Source organism: Daphnia pulicaria, chromosome 1 (genome assembly GCF_021234035.1).
Source record: "Daphnia pulicaria isolate SC F1-1A chromosome 1, SC_F0-13Bv2, whole genome shotgun sequence".
Lineage (NCBI taxonomy): Eukaryota > Metazoa > Arthropoda > Branchiopoda > Diplostraca > Daphniidae > Daphnia > Daphnia pulicaria.
Window position 1 is genome coordinate 34,191,405 of NC_060913.1, and position 17,869 is coordinate 34,209,273.

The 17,869-nt window shown below is 38.5% G+C and overlaps 4 protein-coding genes across 8 annotated transcripts in view; 1 reads left to right on the plus strand and 3 right to left on the minus strand.

Annotated features, from left to right (window-relative positions):
• The window catches only part of LOC124320546, a 467,022-nt gene that overhangs the window by 49,975 nt on the left and 399,178 nt on the right, over positions 1-17,869 (plus strand). The window lies entirely within an intron of this gene.
• On the minus strand, positions 5,639-8,733 carry LOC124320541 (probable cytochrome P450 301a1, mitochondrial). Of its 2 annotated transcripts, none has more exons than XM_046783366.1 (12): positions 8,659-8,733; positions 7,896-8,164; positions 7,657-7,789; positions 7,369-7,593; positions 7,217-7,293; positions 6,930-7,131; positions 6,782-6,864; positions 6,621-6,700; positions 6,380-6,555; positions 6,231-6,309; positions 5,948-6,154; positions 5,639-5,865 (listed from the first exon to the last, which is right to left on the minus strand). In XM_046783366.1, the coding sequence occupies exons 1-12, from the start codon at positions 8,724-8,726 to the stop codon at positions 5,755-5,757; spliced, it is 1,710 nt and encodes a 569-aa protein (XP_046639322.1). In that variant the 5' UTR covers positions 8,727-8,733; the 3' UTR covers positions 5,639-5,754. The 2 variants fall into 2 exon arrangements, with proteins under 2 accessions (XP_046639322.1, XP_046639323.1); XM_046783367.1 differs by having other exon boundaries at positions 8,663-8,723.
• On the minus strand, positions 9,614-12,455 carry LOC124320550 (threonine synthase-like 2). Its single transcript, XM_046783379.1, has 9 exons — positions 12,181-12,455; positions 11,872-12,092; positions 11,646-11,804; positions 11,406-11,578; positions 11,143-11,329; positions 10,854-11,072; positions 10,618-10,766; positions 10,286-10,554; positions 9,614-10,191 (listed from the first exon to the last, which is right to left on the minus strand). The coding sequence occupies exons 2-9, from the start codon at positions 11,945-11,947 to the stop codon at positions 9,990-9,992; spliced, it is 1,434 nt and encodes a 477-aa protein (XP_046639335.1). The 5' UTR covers positions 11,948-12,092; positions 12,181-12,455; the 3' UTR covers positions 9,614-9,989.
• Positions 12,541-17,813, minus strand: LOC124320533. Of its 3 annotated transcripts, none has more exons than XM_046783351.1 (12): positions 17,583-17,813; positions 17,264-17,417; positions 16,880-17,105; positions 16,718-16,801; positions 16,525-16,608; positions 16,302-16,459; positions 16,021-16,232; positions 15,771-15,883; positions 15,559-15,697; positions 15,437-15,495; positions 15,139-15,367; positions 12,541-15,071 (listed from the first exon to the last, which is right to left on the minus strand). In XM_046783351.1, exons 2-12 carry the CDS (start codon positions 17,264-17,266, stop codon positions 12,737-12,739), a joined length of 3,642 nt encoding a protein of 1,213 aa, XP_046639307.1. In that variant the 5' UTR covers positions 17,267-17,417; positions 17,583-17,813; the 3' UTR covers positions 12,541-12,736. The 3 variants fall into 3 exon arrangements, with proteins under 3 accessions (XP_046639307.1, XP_046639308.1, XP_046639309.1); XM_046783352.1 differs by having other exon boundaries at positions 17,580-17,813; XM_046783353.1 differs by having other exon boundaries at positions 17,012-17,105; positions 17,264-17,813.

Sequence of the window (17,869 nt, forward strand, 5' to 3'; positions counted from 1 at the left end):
TTTGAAAACTGTCTTGGTCTGCAAACTTGAATTGATTGCTGGCTTGATGGGTGCACATTTTGCCAAATTCGTCCAGATTGCCCTGAAAATGGATGGGCTATTCTTCTGGGCGGACAGTTCAACTGTTCGAAATTGGGTCCGTGCTGTTTCATCACACTACCAAGTCTACGTCAGCCATAAGATTGGAGAAATCCAGACTCTCACTGAGCCGGATGAATGACGTTTTATTCCTGGCCGCTTGAATCCGGTCGATGCAGTGACTAGATCCCAATTGGAGGAGGATGAGATTCCGAGCTGGTTGTTGGACGGTGAAGCTTTTATTTATGAAGAGGACCGACTGATTTACCTTGGATGGTGGCCAAAGAAGAGCTGCGGTTCATCCATGTACATCTCAATTTGACAGCAGCGGAACAATCGACGGCAAAGGATTAGCTAGACGTCCGGATATCAGCTCAGGACCTTCTAGCATTAGTCCGGTTGGAGGGGGAGTTATTTGACCTCGTGAAGTGGAGTCAACAAGAGGCTTACCCGGAAAAACTTAAGAGGTTGCAGCAAAAAAAAGGTGCTCCGTCGACGTCACAGCTACTCCCGTTGACCCCATTTATGGATGAAGCTGGCGTGCTGTGGCTTGGCGGAAGGCTCAGCCGAGCTAAATTGCCTTATGACATGCTGCACCCACAGATATTATCTGACAGGCATTTGTTCGCGAGACTCATCTTTGGGGGGGGGGCATCTTTACAGATGATAAACGAGTGATGAATGACGAGGCGTAAGTTCTCATTGTTACGAAAGAAAACTCGCGCCTCGTCGTTGCGGCGTTAAGTTTCTGAACTAATGCTATATTTGAGAAATCGGAAGTCCAAAAAAGATTTTCTTTGCCAATCAATAATTATAAAGCTATAAATCGCTTTTTATTGACCTTTTTAAAATCAATTGGGGATTGTCTTGTTAATTTTATGGCAAAAGCCTCTAATTTTTAGGTATTATAGTTTAATGGAAAAACTTAATTTTGTCAAGGCCGCTTGGCCATAAGGCAAATATATACGGGCACACATGTAAACCACGGCTGCCGCGCGGCTGAAAATAATTTGACCGTCTGTCACTATCAATTTCATAAATAACCTATTTTAAAAGTGATTTATATGAAAATTTGATAACTTATCAAGTAAAAGATGTAGAACACGAGGGAATTTATTAAATAATTTATTTATAATTGAAAGTATTTTATACCATATTTTTCCGAAAATAAAAAAAAATAATTTAAAATTGTTTTTTTTTACAGAAATCTTTAATATTTTCATGGAGGCTTTTGGATGTAACATCTTAAACACTACAATAACAAAGCTTCTTTAAAAAATTTTGGAAACATTTTGTTCGAGGTTAAAAATTAATTACCCTCGACTATTTTTTGACAAGGGTGAACCAATGCCTGGCGTGTGTACTGTATTTGAATTTAATTTTAGTTTTTGATTGTTTACATCTTATTTTTTACTTCATATTTCCTACGGGAACATTTAAAGTTTTTTTAGCATACGGGAGGATAAGTTCGAATTTCATCAAAAGGTGGTTTTTTGTAATTTTTAACTGCGCGCGTAGAAAATGGAAAACGGTTAGAACTGCGCGTCTAGAAAATGAAAAACGGTTTTGACTTGGAACTGCGTGCGTAGAAACTGGCATCTAGGCTCCAGCGGCCCAAAGTAAAAGTAAAAATGGACAATTGCTTCCATCATTTCCTGTTGATCTTTTGGGGTATTTGCAATCTGTTGATTCAAACATGATTGATTTAGAGCACAAACGAAGGCGACCTCTCTGTTAAGTGTTATTACTTTCTTGGATGCAGGTTACACTAAAGTCTTCAAATAAATTTCTCCTGGTTCCAGGAGCAACAAAGAGAACCTTAAAAGCAAAAATATTTAAATTCAAATATTAAATGGGCAATCCAATTCACAACAATAATTTGATCATGAACAACCATGAACAAGGCATTTTTTAGACAGAAATTACCAACTGTATCTAAAGGAGCACGGAGATAAAATAAGATAGTTTTATAATATTTTGTTTTAATCTATTGCCGAAGATACCATTGTGTCAGATGAAAATTCACGAATCAAGAATGTCGACAATAGCAGACGACACGAAAAAACACACTGACACGTGACGTGATGAGCTTAGGGGAGAGGGGGGCTAGTTGGCAGGTGGGGTAAGTTGGCATTTTGCTAGTTAGACCCCTTCAGACAAAAACAAATCAAGTCTTTTACACCAAATATGAAAGACAACACCTAGATTGCTCAAGCAAAATTTCAAAAGTATACGACTTCCCCAACAGGAGTTATAACAAAAAGAAAAAAAAAACGGCCAAAAGTTTTTTTGGGCCTCTCAGCACTTTTTTTTTCTCATAGTATAAATCTCTAAGAGTGTCAGAAAACCCAAGCAAACAAGAATTAATATTTGTCTTATTTTTAAAATAAACCCGACATTTCTACATTAATAAGTTATTTAGTTATCAATTTATTTGTTCGAAAAGCACCCTGTGGGGTTAGTTGGCAGAAATTTTGAGGGCCATGTTGGCATACAGATTTCTGACGAGATGCTTAGTTGCAATTTTTCAAAATTCGACCTAGAAATTTTGGAGCAATGGAGAATCGTCACTTGCCAACTTACCCGTAGGTGGGGCAAGTTGGCAGACTTTTTTTGCAGTTTTTTTTTCTCAATTTCACAATTTCGTGTAAATGAACATTGTAAACAAATACGATCAATTCATAGAGAATTGAAATCTGAATCTGATTCATTCATTCAATTTGCAAAACGTGTGGTCAAAAAATTCAAATAAATTCACAAAAAGTGACCCTGCCAACTAGCCCCCCTCTCCCCTACAATAAACAGTGGGATACAGGCCATGGATCTGTGTGAACAGTTACGTAGTAACCAGTACAACTGTACGAGTAGGGACTAGGGCTTATATTATATTATATAGTTTTAAAGAGGTTAGTTATAACTAATAGTTTTAAAGAGTGGCCTGGTCGATGAATACCTGAGCCACTAATCGGCTCAAAAAAAAAATAATAAAACGAACAAAAAACTGGGAACCGTAAGGACAATTTTCTTATCGGACGGGCGCGGGTCCATGGCCCGGCCCGAACAAATGGATATAGACTAAAGAATTATTCCGGGCGTCAGGCCCAATGAAACTGATGAATTTAAAAAGTTGGCAAGCAAAAGGATTAACAGTCATTGGTTGTCCATCATAACCGCAACATTTCCATGTAGGATTTTCGTTTTTAAAAGTAGGACGAACATTAACCACATAGGATAAATCTTTGGTCTTTTGGTCGTAATTTCGACTTCTAACAACAAGGCGCTTCCGTTTAAGGACTAATATCTATTTCTTAGCTCATTTATCATTATTTATTACTCTGATGCAGGGATAAACTGGATAAATGCCAAATGTGTTTATTAAAGAATTCAAATCAGCTGAACATGGCTTAGGAAAACAGCACAATTAGACAAATGTTCATATTTCAACATAGACATAACCATGTATGAGACAAAATTTGCTCTAGATTTTGCCGTTTGGAGGGATTGGGTTCGAGGAGAGTTTGTATCAGATCACGACATTGCTGAGAGGCCAATTGGTTGCCAGGTGGGAAGTTCAGAACAGCGTTGACAATTTCGTCCTCCTCCTCGAAGGGAATATCTCCAAAGATCATCACATACAACAAGTTGCCAAAAGACCAAACTGTGGCTGGTTCGCCCATGTATTTTCCGTGAACGATCCATTCGGGTGGAGAGTAAACGTGCGTTCCATTAAAATCCGTATTAGAAGGTATTTTTGACGTGGGCGCCTGCTCCAAAGTCAATCAGTTTAACATTTAGCGTATTCAAATCCACCAATATGTTTTCGACTTTGATGTCGCGGTGAATTACTCCAACCCGATGGCACTGGACAACGGCTTCGACTACTTGTCGGAAAAATTTCTTGGCCAAGTGCTCGGGTAAAGTCTGATTGTCTTGTTCTGTGATGAAATCAAATAGATCTCGGCATATGATTCCATAGTCTCCATGACGAAATAAAAGGCGTCGCCCGCGTCACAAGCATCTAGTAACTTGACCACGCCACTGCACTGTGACACTTGACGAAGTAAACTGTATTCGAGTGGAACGATCGCATTGTTCACTTGACACCAGCTCGTGATGGAACTTCTCTTGACTTTCTTTATGGCTACGGGTAGACCGTCACAAACGCGAGTTGCTGCGTACACTGTATACCAAAATCACCTTCACCCAAGACATGACCAAATCGGTAATTGTGGTCAAAATTTTCTTTTGCACTCAAGAGCGGCTGATTTAGGCTTAAACGCGTATAGTGTCCAGGAGTTTTTCGGAACAAGCGGGCTGTTCGGAAATCATCTTTTCTACTTGATCTTGATCCATTGTTGTATTTTCGTTTAATTCATTTAAGGTCTCATATCCTTTCCTCTTCTTTAATATAGGGTGAAAAGGTTCTTCGTAGTGACTTAGGGGAACAGTCCTAGCTCGGAAAGGTTTTCGTTTAAAATCGTTCAAAGATTCTTTGGTAGGCTACCGGGTAATGGCTTTATGGTAGTTGATTTCGTCATTAATTTTGTGGATGAATTCCAGAAAACACGCGGTTGATTCATCTTATCCAGATTAACTGATGGGCGAGTAATATTATCCTTCATTAGGATTTCTGAATGATGAATTCAATAGATATTTGGTTCCTTATATGTATGCCTATGGGTGAGACGGGAAAGAAGCGTAAGTCTCTTAACCAATCTTATTTTCTGTTGTCAAACAGACAGTCTCATGGAAAATGTTTGTAAATCAAAATATTACAACATTTATAATTTTAGTTATACATTGTTCACGCAAATATAACTGTACAGGATTTTTTAAATATAAGAATCTACCGAAAAGGAAGTTTCAAATTATATCATGGGGCCTTAAGAAGCCTTATATAGTACCAGGGAGGTTATTCGTCGTACCCATTGTTATTGCTGGGTATTTGCATAGGCTAAATTTACGTAGGGGAGAGTGGGGCGACTGGCTCACTTTTTTTTCTCTTAGCTCCCATTCCTCTATTTTCCAACGTATTTAGATCCACCAAATCTTAAAAGAAAGAGAATCCTTCCTGCTTTAAATGGTGATTTTTTCAATCCGATCTTAATATATTAAGACTAGGTTATTGCCGATTTAAAAAAAAAAAAAAAAAAGAGCAAACCCGCCCCAGATACGGGGTCTATTTGCTCACACTGGCGGGGCCCATGTATTTCTTATGGGAAAATCGTTGACTGACAGAAAAACTCAAAAAGATCCAATTTTAAGACGAAAAATTTATTTTAAGTGTCATTCCTAAACCTTTTGACATAATAACATGAAATTTTGATGTAAGATGCGCATTACTAACATCTACATCTCCTGATTTTTTTGATATTTTTATGAAATTCTAACCCATCAAGAAATCAATTGAGCCAACCGACCCGAACGCCAGATCGCCCCACTCTCCCCTACTCTATTGTTTTATGTTTTGAGTAATTATTTTATTTTACAACCCTTCTATCTTCTTAACACAAAATTGTATTGGACATTTTGGGGTTGAATGAAGAAAGGTAAAATTATATTTCAAATTTCATGCGTTTATATTTTGCTCAAGAGCATTAAATCACGAATAAAAATTTGCACTTTTGGATTATAGACAGAAAACCGCATTAAATTTTGATGAAAAAATACTTCAAATTAGTTCAAGTCAATGAATTTGAATCGTAGTGGCTGGTCAGGTGCGTTGACTACCCTCGAGAGGCATCCAATATCTTCGTAATGGTATTCGACTTTAAAATTTTGTAAAATCTTGAAAAGAATGGTTAAAATCATTCATTAAAAATTAAAACAGAGGCCGTAATATAGTCATTAAATCAAATGTAGTAAATACTTTAGTCGTTAGTTGCCACATTTCGAGTTCGGCTAGTCGTCGGCCGATACACATTCGCGTTCCGAAACCGAACGGAAGTACCACGTATTTGTGGTGATGGCTCTCTTCTGGATCTCCCTTGATCCAACGTTCTGGTTTAAATTCTTGAGCATTTGGAAAATACTCATCCATTTCTGCCATCAACTGATGTAGGAACACCACCAGAGTCTTAAAAGTAATGAAAGACATATAATAACTTAAAAATTTCACGTGTGAAATTAAGTTAAACAAAATTAAGGTTTACCCCTTTAGGAACACGATAGCCGGAAAGAACGAGTCCCTTGTCTATGATGCGGGTGTTCCCGACGACGGCAGGCCTCATTCTGGAAAACCAAAAAGGGGGTGAAAGAATAATTCAGATTACTTAGTCGGAAAGAAGAAACAATTACTAACCGCAGACTCTCCTTGATGCAGGCCTTTAGGTAGTGAAGTTCGTTTAAATCACTGGGAGTTATCTCCTTCACCGTGCCTTTGGGTCCCAGGACCGAAAGTATTTCTTTTCGCAACTTTTCTTGTTTTTCTGGATTCCTTGCCAGGAAATATAGGAGGAAAGACGTTGTGTGGGACGTCTGTTACAAAGGATTATTTGATTAACAACTGCGCTTTCCGTGTTGATAAACTGATTCGATATTACAGTGTCGATTCCGGCCATCAACATGTCTACTACCATGCCAGTAGCGTCTTTGAGAGACATTCCGCGAATGAAGAATTCCTCTAAAAACATCGCAACATTTTTATTTCTCTATTATTTTATCTCTTAAAATTTTAGCGCGAATGAATAAGGTTAATAAATACCCAGAATGCTCGGATCTTCATCAGAATCAGCTGTCCGATGTTTCATTACCTCTAGAGTTTGCTGGACATACTTGAGAGCCGTACTAAAAGAGAACACGCCCTTGATAAATAGAAATTGCAAATAAATAATGTGGAATAAACAAGTTACTCTGTGAAAAAGTCTTGGGCTTCGTAAAGGCTGTGAAGCTGTGGTGTGGAGAAGTATTTCCATAGTGGGAGACCATATTCGAGCTCATTAATGGCAGAAAATGATAAATTAGCAGCGCTGATCATTTTTTGTGCTTCTGAATCCGGAGCTAGATTAGGATCTAAGCACCCCAGCCTAGTGTTTAAGCCAACAACTCCTACAGCTATATATTGAAATTTTTTTTGTTTGAATGTTTGACATGATATAAGCCTATCTATCAATTTCAATTGAAACCAAAGTGCGCTTACATTCTAAAGCCCACCGGTACATTTCGTTGACAAAGTCTGGTTTCATCTCGTTATTTTCTTGTCGAATCAATCGAATTCTGTTTTGTTTCCAAACACAGGACCATAAAAAACATCAGTAATAAATTGATACTATAAATTCCAAAAAGTCTAACCTGTCGATAAACTCTTGCGCAATTTGTCCCAATACAGGAATGTAATTGTTGACGTTTTTCGTTTTGAGAAAAGGTTGTTGGGCTTTGGAACGTACTTTCCACCATGATTCTCCGTTGCCTGCCAAAATACCGGCCGAAGCAAATTGCTCTATACGTTTTTCACGATAAGCCTTCAATGTTTCGAACCCCGGGCGCTCTGGAAATTTCCCTTCTGTACGAAACACCCTGAGAGGAAGTTTTTAAACTATTTCGATGAATAATACTAATTTTAAAAATTAATTGAAATACTTTTCAGCGTCCTCTGGTCTTGTGGTGGAAACTATAGGAGGTGCTCCTGGTATGATGTCTCTCCAGATACAACCGTGCTTTTCGAATTGCAGTTTATGAAGTTCCAATATGCGGGTAATCGGTATCCCAGCCCCTGTATAATATTCCTAAGTCACTACTTATTTCTCTTTCTATCATGGCTTAGGCCTATATTAAACTTTTTCCATGTAACAACGAATCAGTAAAAGATTATACGGTACCTACAACGGGGAGCATGGCCCAACTAGTTCCCAAGACTGGAACCGACCGTAGTCCGGGCATCTCATCAAAGGATTTTGCGTTACTCCATTCCACATCTTCCACCACCTTCGGGGCGTTATCGCCATTTTTCAAAACCACTTCGGGCGAAGCGGTGGTGGAGGCTTTGCTGCGTTGGACAATACGCGCGTGCTGATTCACCAGCTGCTGATAAGTCGTCCCCAATCGACAATTTAGTCGACCAAGGGCAATACTTGCGATCATAATGTTCCTGTAAGGTTCAAAATAAATGATCTATTCATTATCTTACTCGGTGTGTATATGCACCAACAAAACAATTGGATCTTATCGCGCGTGGATGTTAACGGGAAAATGCGCACTTGAATAATATAAGAATTTGTTCTGTTTTGTGTTGATCTAGGACACAGACAAGGCGTCAGTCAGTTGCGTAATGTAATCCGAGCGAACCCGAGACAATAAAGTACCCAAACGGTAGACACCCAATGTTCAGTGTCTTCGTTTACCCGCATCGATTTTGACATAGCGCATGCATTCTCCTCAGTCAGCTGTTCTGAACGCCCCACAAAAATACACACGAATCGTCCTAAGGTTTCTGTAGCTCTTTTGAAAGCTGCATCAGCACTATAGGCCTATCGTATTTTGCGTGATGTGTAGTTGAAGCTTTTACTAACAAAGGCACGGACTTGTATGCATTCCGATTAAATTGAAATGGGCTCAGTACACTGCAAAAAAACGTTAACTTACCTACGTTTCGTGACTGCGGTGGCGGTGCAGATAGCAGTGGAACACTGAGACCTACTTTGGACTGTCATGCCTTGCCAAGGCTGCGCAGCTACACTAAAGATAAATAGTACTTAAGTACTACGCAAATAGCCAATAACACAGCGCACGTTGCGGTTTTTCTTATTCGAACGTCAATTGAAAAAGGTCGTTGTGTTTCGAATGGCGCCGAAGCTTGTCGCGTTCAAACAGTCCAACACACAAAATTGTGTACATATGCTGGCATCCCGTTCCGGTTTGCGAGGTTCCCGTAGGAAATATCAATTAAAAGTTTTAAAAGGCAAAGGTAAAGTAAACATGAAATTCAAAATGAATGACATGAATCTGATTCGGTATGGTGAATCAGAAGGGGGGGGGGGGGGCACCCCCCCCAATTCCAAATCGCCATCTATTGGCGAAATTTGAACTAATCCTCCCGTATGTCAAAAAAGTATATAGAATCCCTACGGGAAATTGATTTTTTAATTAGTATATAAATATAATAATATTTCAAGTAAAAATATCACAAAATCTTAAACGAAAAAAAAGAAACGTAAGAGGGGGGCAGGGGTTGGCGGTTAGGGTAGTTTTTCCAACTGGTTTATAGATTTATCTGTAACTATAACTAATTATTTCTCATTTCATATTGCTGATAATAAATATTGCTGTAATTTTAGCTAAAAAGAAAGTGCGACTTGAGATGGCGGGTTGAAGTCTCCGCCACACCCAAGTTGCACCCTTCATGATTGACAGATAACTTTTGGAATGTTTCTATATTTCTATGTGTTTTAATTTTAACTGTTATACTATTTCATTTAAAAGTATCACAATAACTTACACGAAAAACGAAGCGTTAGGGGGGGGGGAAGTCACCACACAGTATCAGATTCAAATATTTGCATTTTTTAAATATTTTGCTTCTTTATATTATTTACTTCATATTTCCTTCGGGAACCTCGCAAACAGGTTGCCAGCATTTTTAAAAACTATGTTTTTAATTGAGTGCTTTAACTCAATTCCTTAATAAAAACACCACAGAAGACATAATTTAAACAAGAGTAGCATTGCCAAATTACATGAAATTGGCAAAAAAAAAATTTTTTTTTCTAAATATATGTATTTAAAGTTTTCTTTAATTGGATTGAAGTTTTTCGAATTACTACGTATGGAACCATCGAACTCCCCCAGTAATATTTTGCTGACCCCCTCCCTAACTAGCTCTAGGCCTACTACGTAATATGTGGACTGAACGTTCCCTGAGTGAATCTCAGGTAAATATTCAGTTTTGTTTGTGACAAAATTCAACATTTTTCTCCCTAAATCTTGAGGATGATTTCTTTTAATTGACTTGTCCAGTCGTGGCCCTTTAAGAAGACGTGTCGGGGCGTGGCATTTTCGGTATCCAGTTTTAATCTCTCCACTCTATGGTGTGTCGACTTGTACAATCCTGCCGCTTCACAGGCCTCGGGAAATTTTGCCGGTGATGCCGTAGCTAGACAAACGAATACCTTTTCTTCCCTACAAACCAATAAAAGTGACCGGAAAAAAAACTCATTAGACCGGATCAAGGTATGTAAAGTACACGGGGAGAGATTAAAAAAAAATTACTCACCGTTGCTCTACGTTGAAACAGTAGGAGACAGCAGTTGCAGTGTGGGGACAAATAACATAATTGTATTTGCTATGGCAAAGCTGCATGGCCTGAACGATGTCGCTATCACTCACGGACACAGACTCTACTATAACATCCTGGATTGCGGCCAAAATCTCCGCTGAAAGTGTCACCTTTCCGCTTTGTTCAAAATCCTGCATGACATTTCGAACGGCTAGCGCATCGCCGTGAGTTGCAAAATACAACACTCTTTCAATATTGTAAGGAGCCTATATCATGTTTTTAAAGAAAATTTCAATAACCAAGTGTGTTAAATTTCAGGATGGAATTACTTGAATATCCATCGATGGTGCTAAGGAAGCGGCCACGTCAGGCACCGGACTATAATCTCCATTTTGAAATGATCGTGCTAAAATATCATTGGAATTTACCGTGGCGACCAGCTTGATCGGGAAACCCATTTCACGAGCAAGGGATCCAGCTAAAAAAAAACATTAAAAGGAAACAACAATACATTCTGGCTATTTGTCTTTAGTGGAGAACAAAAAAAAAATTTCTAAATCCAAACCGGCCAAATTTCCGGCCGCTCCAGTTGGTACAACGATGCAAATCTCATCGCCAATGTTGGGACAGCACTGGAGGTATATGTAAGCATAGTGAGCGGTTTGAAGGAGAACTCGGCCCCATTGTATGCTGTTGAAAGAGCAAAGACTGTTAGCCGCTGAGAAGTGCTGGTCTTGGAAACATTCTTTGATGGGTTCGTCCCCATCGTCGGAACTTCCCTCAACTTTTAAAAAATGAAAGAAAGACAAAAATAGGAATATCCGGATTTATCATATTAATGTTTCTCTTGTTACCCGCACAAATGTGTACGTTTGGCGCTTTGACAGTCAGCATTTGGAGCTCTTGGATTTTCGATACCCGATTCAAAGGATATAGTAAGACCAAGTCTACTCTTTCTAGGTTGGCGACACTGTGAGCGGAAGCGGGACCGGTATCGCCAGCAGTCCCTACCAAAATTTTAACGCGTTTTTCTTGACCCTTCTTTAGAGACACAAATAAAAGAACTTTTCAATTTTTATCTAAATTTGATGCATAATTATTTATAATTATAATATACCTTTTTCTTCAAGAAAATTTCCAAAAGTTTGGCAAGTACAGCTATAGATAAATCTTTAAATGACAAGGTGGGTCCTTGAAAGAGCTCAGCAATATACATTTTTTCATCTAACTTTTCAAGGTGTATAACCTTCTCGGGATATTCGAAATCTTTGAACGCTGAACCAACGACTCCTATTTATAGCAGCATTTTAAATGTAATGCATTTTACACAACAAATGAAAAACCAAATAATATTCACCTTCAATTTCTCTATCTGTAAGCTCATCTTCTGAAGTGAACAGTCTAAGTATTTTTTGCACAATGCCAGGGTATTTCAAGTCTTTCCAAGAATGAAATTCATTTTTTGTTATTGTTGGAATATGATCACACACATAAAGTCCTCCATCTTTGGCATAACCTTAAAATACAAAAATGTTAATAAATAAATATGTTAACAATCTACTAGTATATTGATTTCTAAATACCTGGTGAGCATAAAACTTCTTCAAATGAAAAGAGATCACTAGTACCACTTGAAGATCTAGTGCTCCTGTATTTCATTTTCACCCTTAGATTTGATAGGCACAAGCCACAAGGTCAGCAAAGAAAATGTCTAGAAAGTGCCCAGTCGTCAAGTCTCAAGTGTCGTCAAGGAAATGTGTGTTTTGGTGTGGTACACCCGGGTACACCACTTAGAATTTGGAATCTAATCTCAGACAGCCGCCGGCATTATTAGATCACACAAGCTAATATTGAAATAAAGAAAAATTGAAAAAAAAAAAAAAAACACTCACGAGCGATTGGATTGGACTATCCAGCAAAGCAATACGTATTCCAATGTTTATATTGCTGCGCTAATACTTTTTTATCAGCATGTGAGAAATAAAAGTCTACTTCTATCTCTATGACAGAGTTATAGATGTGTCTATGAGATCAAAGAACAAACAGAAATGGTGTGATTTGATAGTGATAATTAAAACACTTCAACAGGATATTTGTTTTTGTTTGCTTGCGGATTTAGCGATAAGCGAACTAATCAATCACGAAACAGTCACGCATGGATCACGCTGCTTGTCAATGGACGCTTCTAACAACAGATGACGCTGGTCGTGAACATACGATACGAAAGTCACGGAGGAATAGTCACGGAGGAATAACATGAGCATTTACTGTATTTCGATTTATCTTAGTTTTCATTTCAAAATAGGATTCCGGGGAACGAAAGCTGCGTTGGGAAACAAAACAATTATTTTAAGTTGATAATAGATGAGGAACATGAGGGAATTAAACTTCAACAGGGAAATGATTGAAAACAAAGAACATTTTTTTTTTGGCAAAACTGAAATTATATTACCAATAACGAATTCCTTTTCCCTTTAAGGGAGATGAGGCTTTTGACGATTGCCAAGGATCAGAAGAGAGTTCTTTAGAAGGGAGATATTTTTCCTGGTAATTTGGAGATATTGGAATTATTACAGGATCTTGTGATGTTTCAAGAGAATCTAACGAATCCGAAGGGGAAGTTCTGTCATTTTTTTTCAGCAATCGATTTATCCTGGGATCCAGATGACGGTAATAGAAACTCTCATTATTTGGTTGAGAAGGAACAAATGAATGTTGGCGACTTGAAGTAGTCTCAATCAGATAAATGTCATCCAAATCAGTGGGCTGCTTCGCTATGGAGCGCTGAATGTGGGGATTTCCAAGGTTAGATTCACGATTTGCATTGTTAAATCGATACGGATTATCCACAGCGGGATGAGAAATCCCATCATCGCTTCGACAGAATCTGGAATCTACTGGAATGATTGTGTTTGGAGAATCAAGTTCATCTAACGGAATACCAAGATTTTTCAAATCAACGCAAGACAATCCCGTCATTTCTTGTATAGTGGGATATCGAATCGACGAAGGAGGAGCTGGAGCCGTTGGGTTGGTGACTTGGCAGCTTTGATATTTTCGGTGTTTCTTGGATAAAGGAGATGAAGGAGAAAAAGACGAAGACATTTTTTGACTCAAATTGACAGCATCCCTCTCTGGGAGTCTTTCTTCCAATCGGCGCAAGTATTTAACAAGATCGCGTTTTTGCTGCGCGGTCAACGTCCGAAAATTTAAAATCAGGGTTTTCAGTTCTTCACCGTTGAATAGTTGATCTTTTTCAAAATGAGACTCATACGAATTGCTAGCGCTTGGTGTTGAATCCTTGTCTTTCAACTCGGCTAAGCTGGGAGACCCAATAGCTGAGGGCAATGTTGTAGTCGATTGAAGAGGGCGCAACAGTCCAACAGCTTGCAGATTGCTAATTAGTGACGCCATGTTAAAACCCGCAGGTCCGTCCGAGGAAGTACTAGAATGTGAAGTAACTGAAGGCTGCTTGAGGAGGCGAGTAACGTTTTCAATAGCCCGCGAGGCAGCTGTTCCTTTAACTCCATCCAGGAATCCAGCCGAAATTAATCCTTTCAACTTCTCTTTCGATGTGTCGAGCAAATCAACGCAGGTTGGATCTTCGTTCAACAGTTTGGATGAGCTACCAACTTCACGGCGTTCAGACGATAGGGCTCGCGTAAGCAAACCCATGATGCTTGGACCAAGAGAACCGAGACTGTCCTCAAGTGCGACCAACATTCGGAGAACTTCAAGGAAATTTGGGCCAGATGGAAGCGGCACATCTTCTGGGATTCGGGAAGTATTTCCAACAACACGGCAAATGAGCTTCGGATTTTGGGCGACTCTTAGTTCTTCAAAAGACAACGCGTTAGGAGAAGATACGTCAGCGGTTGGGATTTCAGTAGGAAGAGGAGCATCTTCAGCCTGAGGCAAATTCTTTGTCTGGTGTCCTACTCCAGCGGGATCAAGCGTGACGGGTTTTTTCCAACGATTTTGCCAACCGAATTGAACTGGCTTGCGATTTTGTACAGATTCCGATTCATATTCTTTCTCCGTTGCACAATTATCTTGAACATCTTCATCATCGACTAATCCATACTTTTTTTTCAATTCAAATTTCTTTTTCTTGATTAGTTCTTTGTCTAGTTTCTTCATTCGACGGAACCAAAAAGCAAACCAATCCGGCTTGAAATCATAAGTGATAGCATTTTTCCCTTCTTCTACAAGTTCGGTGCTGCGTTTCTTCCAGAAGGCTTTCCATTCTTCGGCGTAGAGAGGATGTTCCTCGGGTCGTTCCTTGTAAATTTTGTGTTTGCTACGAAGCTTTTCTTTGTACGAATCCATCTCTTGATCAAGTTTCCACAGGTGGCTTCTTTTTTTAATTCTTGTGTTGTCATGTTGTTTTGCGCGCACAGGGGACGCCAATCTACCTTTGCCTTTTCGCTGAGTTACGAGGATTTCATAATCAATTGCATTTCGAACACTGTTAGTCGATGATGGATGTCGTTCTTGATGTTTTAGGGGCTTCTGCTGCTTATTGGAATTGAATTTTGAACGAAACTGTTTTGGAGATCGAGATGGATTCCTGAATTTAGAAACCGCATAACGATCTCGAGAACTGGACCTTGGACGGAATCGCTTCGGAGATCGAGATGGAGTCCTGGATTTAGAAACCGCATTACGATCTCGAGAACTGGACCTTGGACGGGATCGCTTCGGAGATCGGGAACGAGATCTGTAACTCGTACTGCGACCTCTAAAACTGATTGCCGAGCGCTTTGGAGACCGTGATCGGGACCTAAAAATAGAAAGAAGGTTGATTTTGTAAAGCAAGTTTGCATTTCTATTTATAACAAACTATTTACCTCAACTTGGAACGAGATTTTGTTCGTTGAGGACTGCTGAATTTTTGTGCGACTTGTTTTCCGAATATTTCTTTCTCGACTACAATATCGCCATCTGATTCCGCTGGCTGATATGAAGGCTTTTCAGCAGTTACATCTTCTTCGTTATTCAGGCAGATTGATCGGGATAGAGGGTTTAAGGGCCAAACCATGTTTTGTGGAATTTTACTTGAAACTGTTTCACCGCTACCTTTAAGTTTCAAAAAATTAATTGATTACATTTTGGATCAGAGTAAAAAATTAAGTAAATTTTATATACCTCGTTCGCTGAGTGTCTGGGAAGTTGGGAGGAAGACGATATTTCCATCAACCCTTTCACTATGAAGAGAAAAGGATAAACGATTAACTTTAATTCTAAACAACAAAGTAAAAAGTTAATACCAGTCGTTGTCTGAAAGAGAATCATCATCCGATAAAAAGATTACTTGTGTTTCTTGGCCTAGTTTCGTGCCACTACCTTTTTTCAATGGATCAGATGTGTCCGAATTCATTCTTTTTGAGCTGTTTGCTAACATTCCATCTTTACAAAACACAAAAGAAATAGTAACTTTTATATTGTTAGACTTTAAAAAAAAAAAAAACCTGTTACGTACCTAATTGAGAAACAGCATAGCCACCAGGCTTTAGTACGTTGTTAGCTTGAGTTTCAACTTCAGTATCAGTAAACGGAGAGGTAATATCATAATAGACCAAATATGGAGATTCTCTAAAATAATAAGAAAAAATTATTAAATGGAAATAGAATTCCTATTATTGCTGATATATGATTGACTTGCGGTACAAAAATTCAAATTCACGGAAATACCTGCTATTTAAAAATGAAAAGATTCATGTATAGTATACCTTAAATGAGTCCCGAGATCGATTTTCGTTCGAAAATGTTTAGATTTTACATCCCACTGGGTGCGATGACAGGGCAAGACCTGTAAACGACCTTTCAATGATTCAATTCGGCTGACGATAGCTCCCAGGTATTCATGAATTTCGGGCGTCCAATTTTCTAAGCAAGGATCAGCTTGCAGAAACAAAGAGTATGCTCGAGGGAAGTATTTCCGCTGCATTAACATTTGAAACAAAAATGATTAAACTGAGGTCAATCGAATAAGTTGAAAGAATAAACTTGCCAAATAGGAAATGCGATGAGCTGACGATTCCATATGCTTCATAATGTTTTCCACAATGTCGCATCGCTTCTCACACAAAACGCAGATGTAAAATGCATTAACTGGGCAAGTCACATCATCCGATGCATCTGGATGTACTTCCACAACATATTCGAGTCCTGGTGAATAATTATACATTAACTAAACCGAAATCCGATCATTTAAAACAAACTGCAAATATTACCAATCAAAGGCGAATCATAATATGTTTCCAACGATGAAGCTATCAGTGGTTGCAATTCAGATGGAAACAGCAGATCTTCACAACCTGTGGAGTAAAATAATAAATAATCCCATTTATCACATTAAGACATTTCTTTACAGACAGAAGCCAACATAATGGCTTCAGCGAAGATTATTTGTCAGCATCAAATTACCTGGAGGTGTTTCATCTTCTTCCCCAGTTTCCAAGAAAATCTTTGGCTGTCTAATAATGGGGCCATCACAGTCTTTTGCATCCTCTTAAAATACAAAATTCAAGAATGTAATGAAGTAAGTTATGAACACAGTTGAAAAGGGTGATAAAGTTTTAGGCCTACTAAGATCTGTTGTTGTTGCCAATCTAACATTATTATAGAGCCTGAGTTGATGACCAAAGGTTGTCACATGTTTGGTGACATCTCTGATGTTTGGGATCAATAAGCTGCATAGGTTACAGTGAATTTGGTTACCATTATTGCTTTGCTGAGAGAAGATGGAGTGGACTGCACCATCTTCTGAGTGAAATACAGCATCTTCGACTAGTTTGTTGTTTATTCCCTCATCCTGTAAATAGTGATCAGTTTAGAGAGTAAAATCATTAGTAGTTAGAATGCAAATGTAAACGTCAAGTTGTAAAGTTTACAAAAGCAACTAGAAGTGAGAAACAAAGTTGACCATGTGGTTTTCATGCAGTTTAGTTAATAAATGTAAATAGGAAATACCATAATAATATATGGTGAAGACTCTGGTAGAACTTATACAACAAATTCACATCTGATTCACAGCCAGTTTAAAGCAGGAGAATTTTGCCATTGGACGAGAAACCCCAGAAACCATTAAGCTCAAGCTAGAGTTATGCGTAATTTGTCAGGTTATCTTCAAGGAGTAGAGAAAAGATGTAGTTAGATTCTAGTTTTTTGACACACATTGACAAAAGATCGCGAATTGAGAAATGTAAAAGGAAGGTTAAGCCATTCTGAGCCATGCAATTTTCTAAATTTACTAATTTATTAGAATTGATTGAGAAACAATCTTTACCACCTTACAACCATCGAGGTGACTTGATAACAATCAAATCGTTCATTTTGACCAATTGATCTTTGGCTAATAAAGAATATTTTGGTTTGATCTCGATTTATTTTTAGACCTGAATCAAGCACGAGCAGAAATTGTCGTAGGTCTAAATGAAAATATTCAAAAAGTTGGAATAATTCGGCATTGCCAAATTGTCAAGTTGATCATTTTTCCAAGGAAAAGTGAAAAATTCATTGTTCATTGCAACATCCATAGATGGTGTTGCCCCCCTCAACAACAACTAAATATGAGAT

Excerpts from the sequence above, each read along its gene's own strand:
- LOC124320533 (XM_046783351.1), bottom strand. Across the intron at positions 16,460-16,524 it reads TTATGATTCGCCTTTGATTG|GACTCGAATATGTTGTGGAA; the intron begins GTAATATTTGCA and ends ATTATTCACCAG. Across the intron at positions 15,368-15,436 it reads CCAGACACTCAGCGAACGAG|GTAGCGGTGAAACAGTTTCA; the intron begins GTATATAAAATT and ends TGAAACTTAAAG.
- LOC124320541 (XM_046783366.1), bottom strand. The coding sequence starts at position 8,726 with ATGACAGTCCAAAGTAGGTCTCAGTGTTCCACTGCTATCTGCACCGCC. Across the intron at positions 7,294-7,368 it reads GCGCAAGAGTTTATCGACAG|AATTCGATTGATTCGACAAG; the intron begins GTTAGACTTTTT and ends GAAACAAAACAG. Across the intron at positions 6,556-6,620 it reads TGATGGCCGGAATCGACACT|ACGTCCCACACAACGTCTTT; the intron begins GTAATATCGAAT and ends CCTTTGTAACAG.
- LOC124320550 (XM_046783379.1), bottom strand. The coding sequence starts at position 11,947 with ATGAAATACAGGAGCACTAGATCTTCAAGTGGTACTAGTGATCTCTTT. Across the intron at positions 11,073-11,142 it reads AAACGTACACATTTGTGCGG|TTGAGGGAAGTTCCGACGAT; the intron begins GTAACAAGAGAA and ends ATTTTTTAAAAG. Across the intron at positions 10,555-10,617 it reads CACCATCGATGGATATTCAA|GCTCCTTACAATATTGAAAG; the intron begins GTAATTCCATCC and ends AACATGATATAG.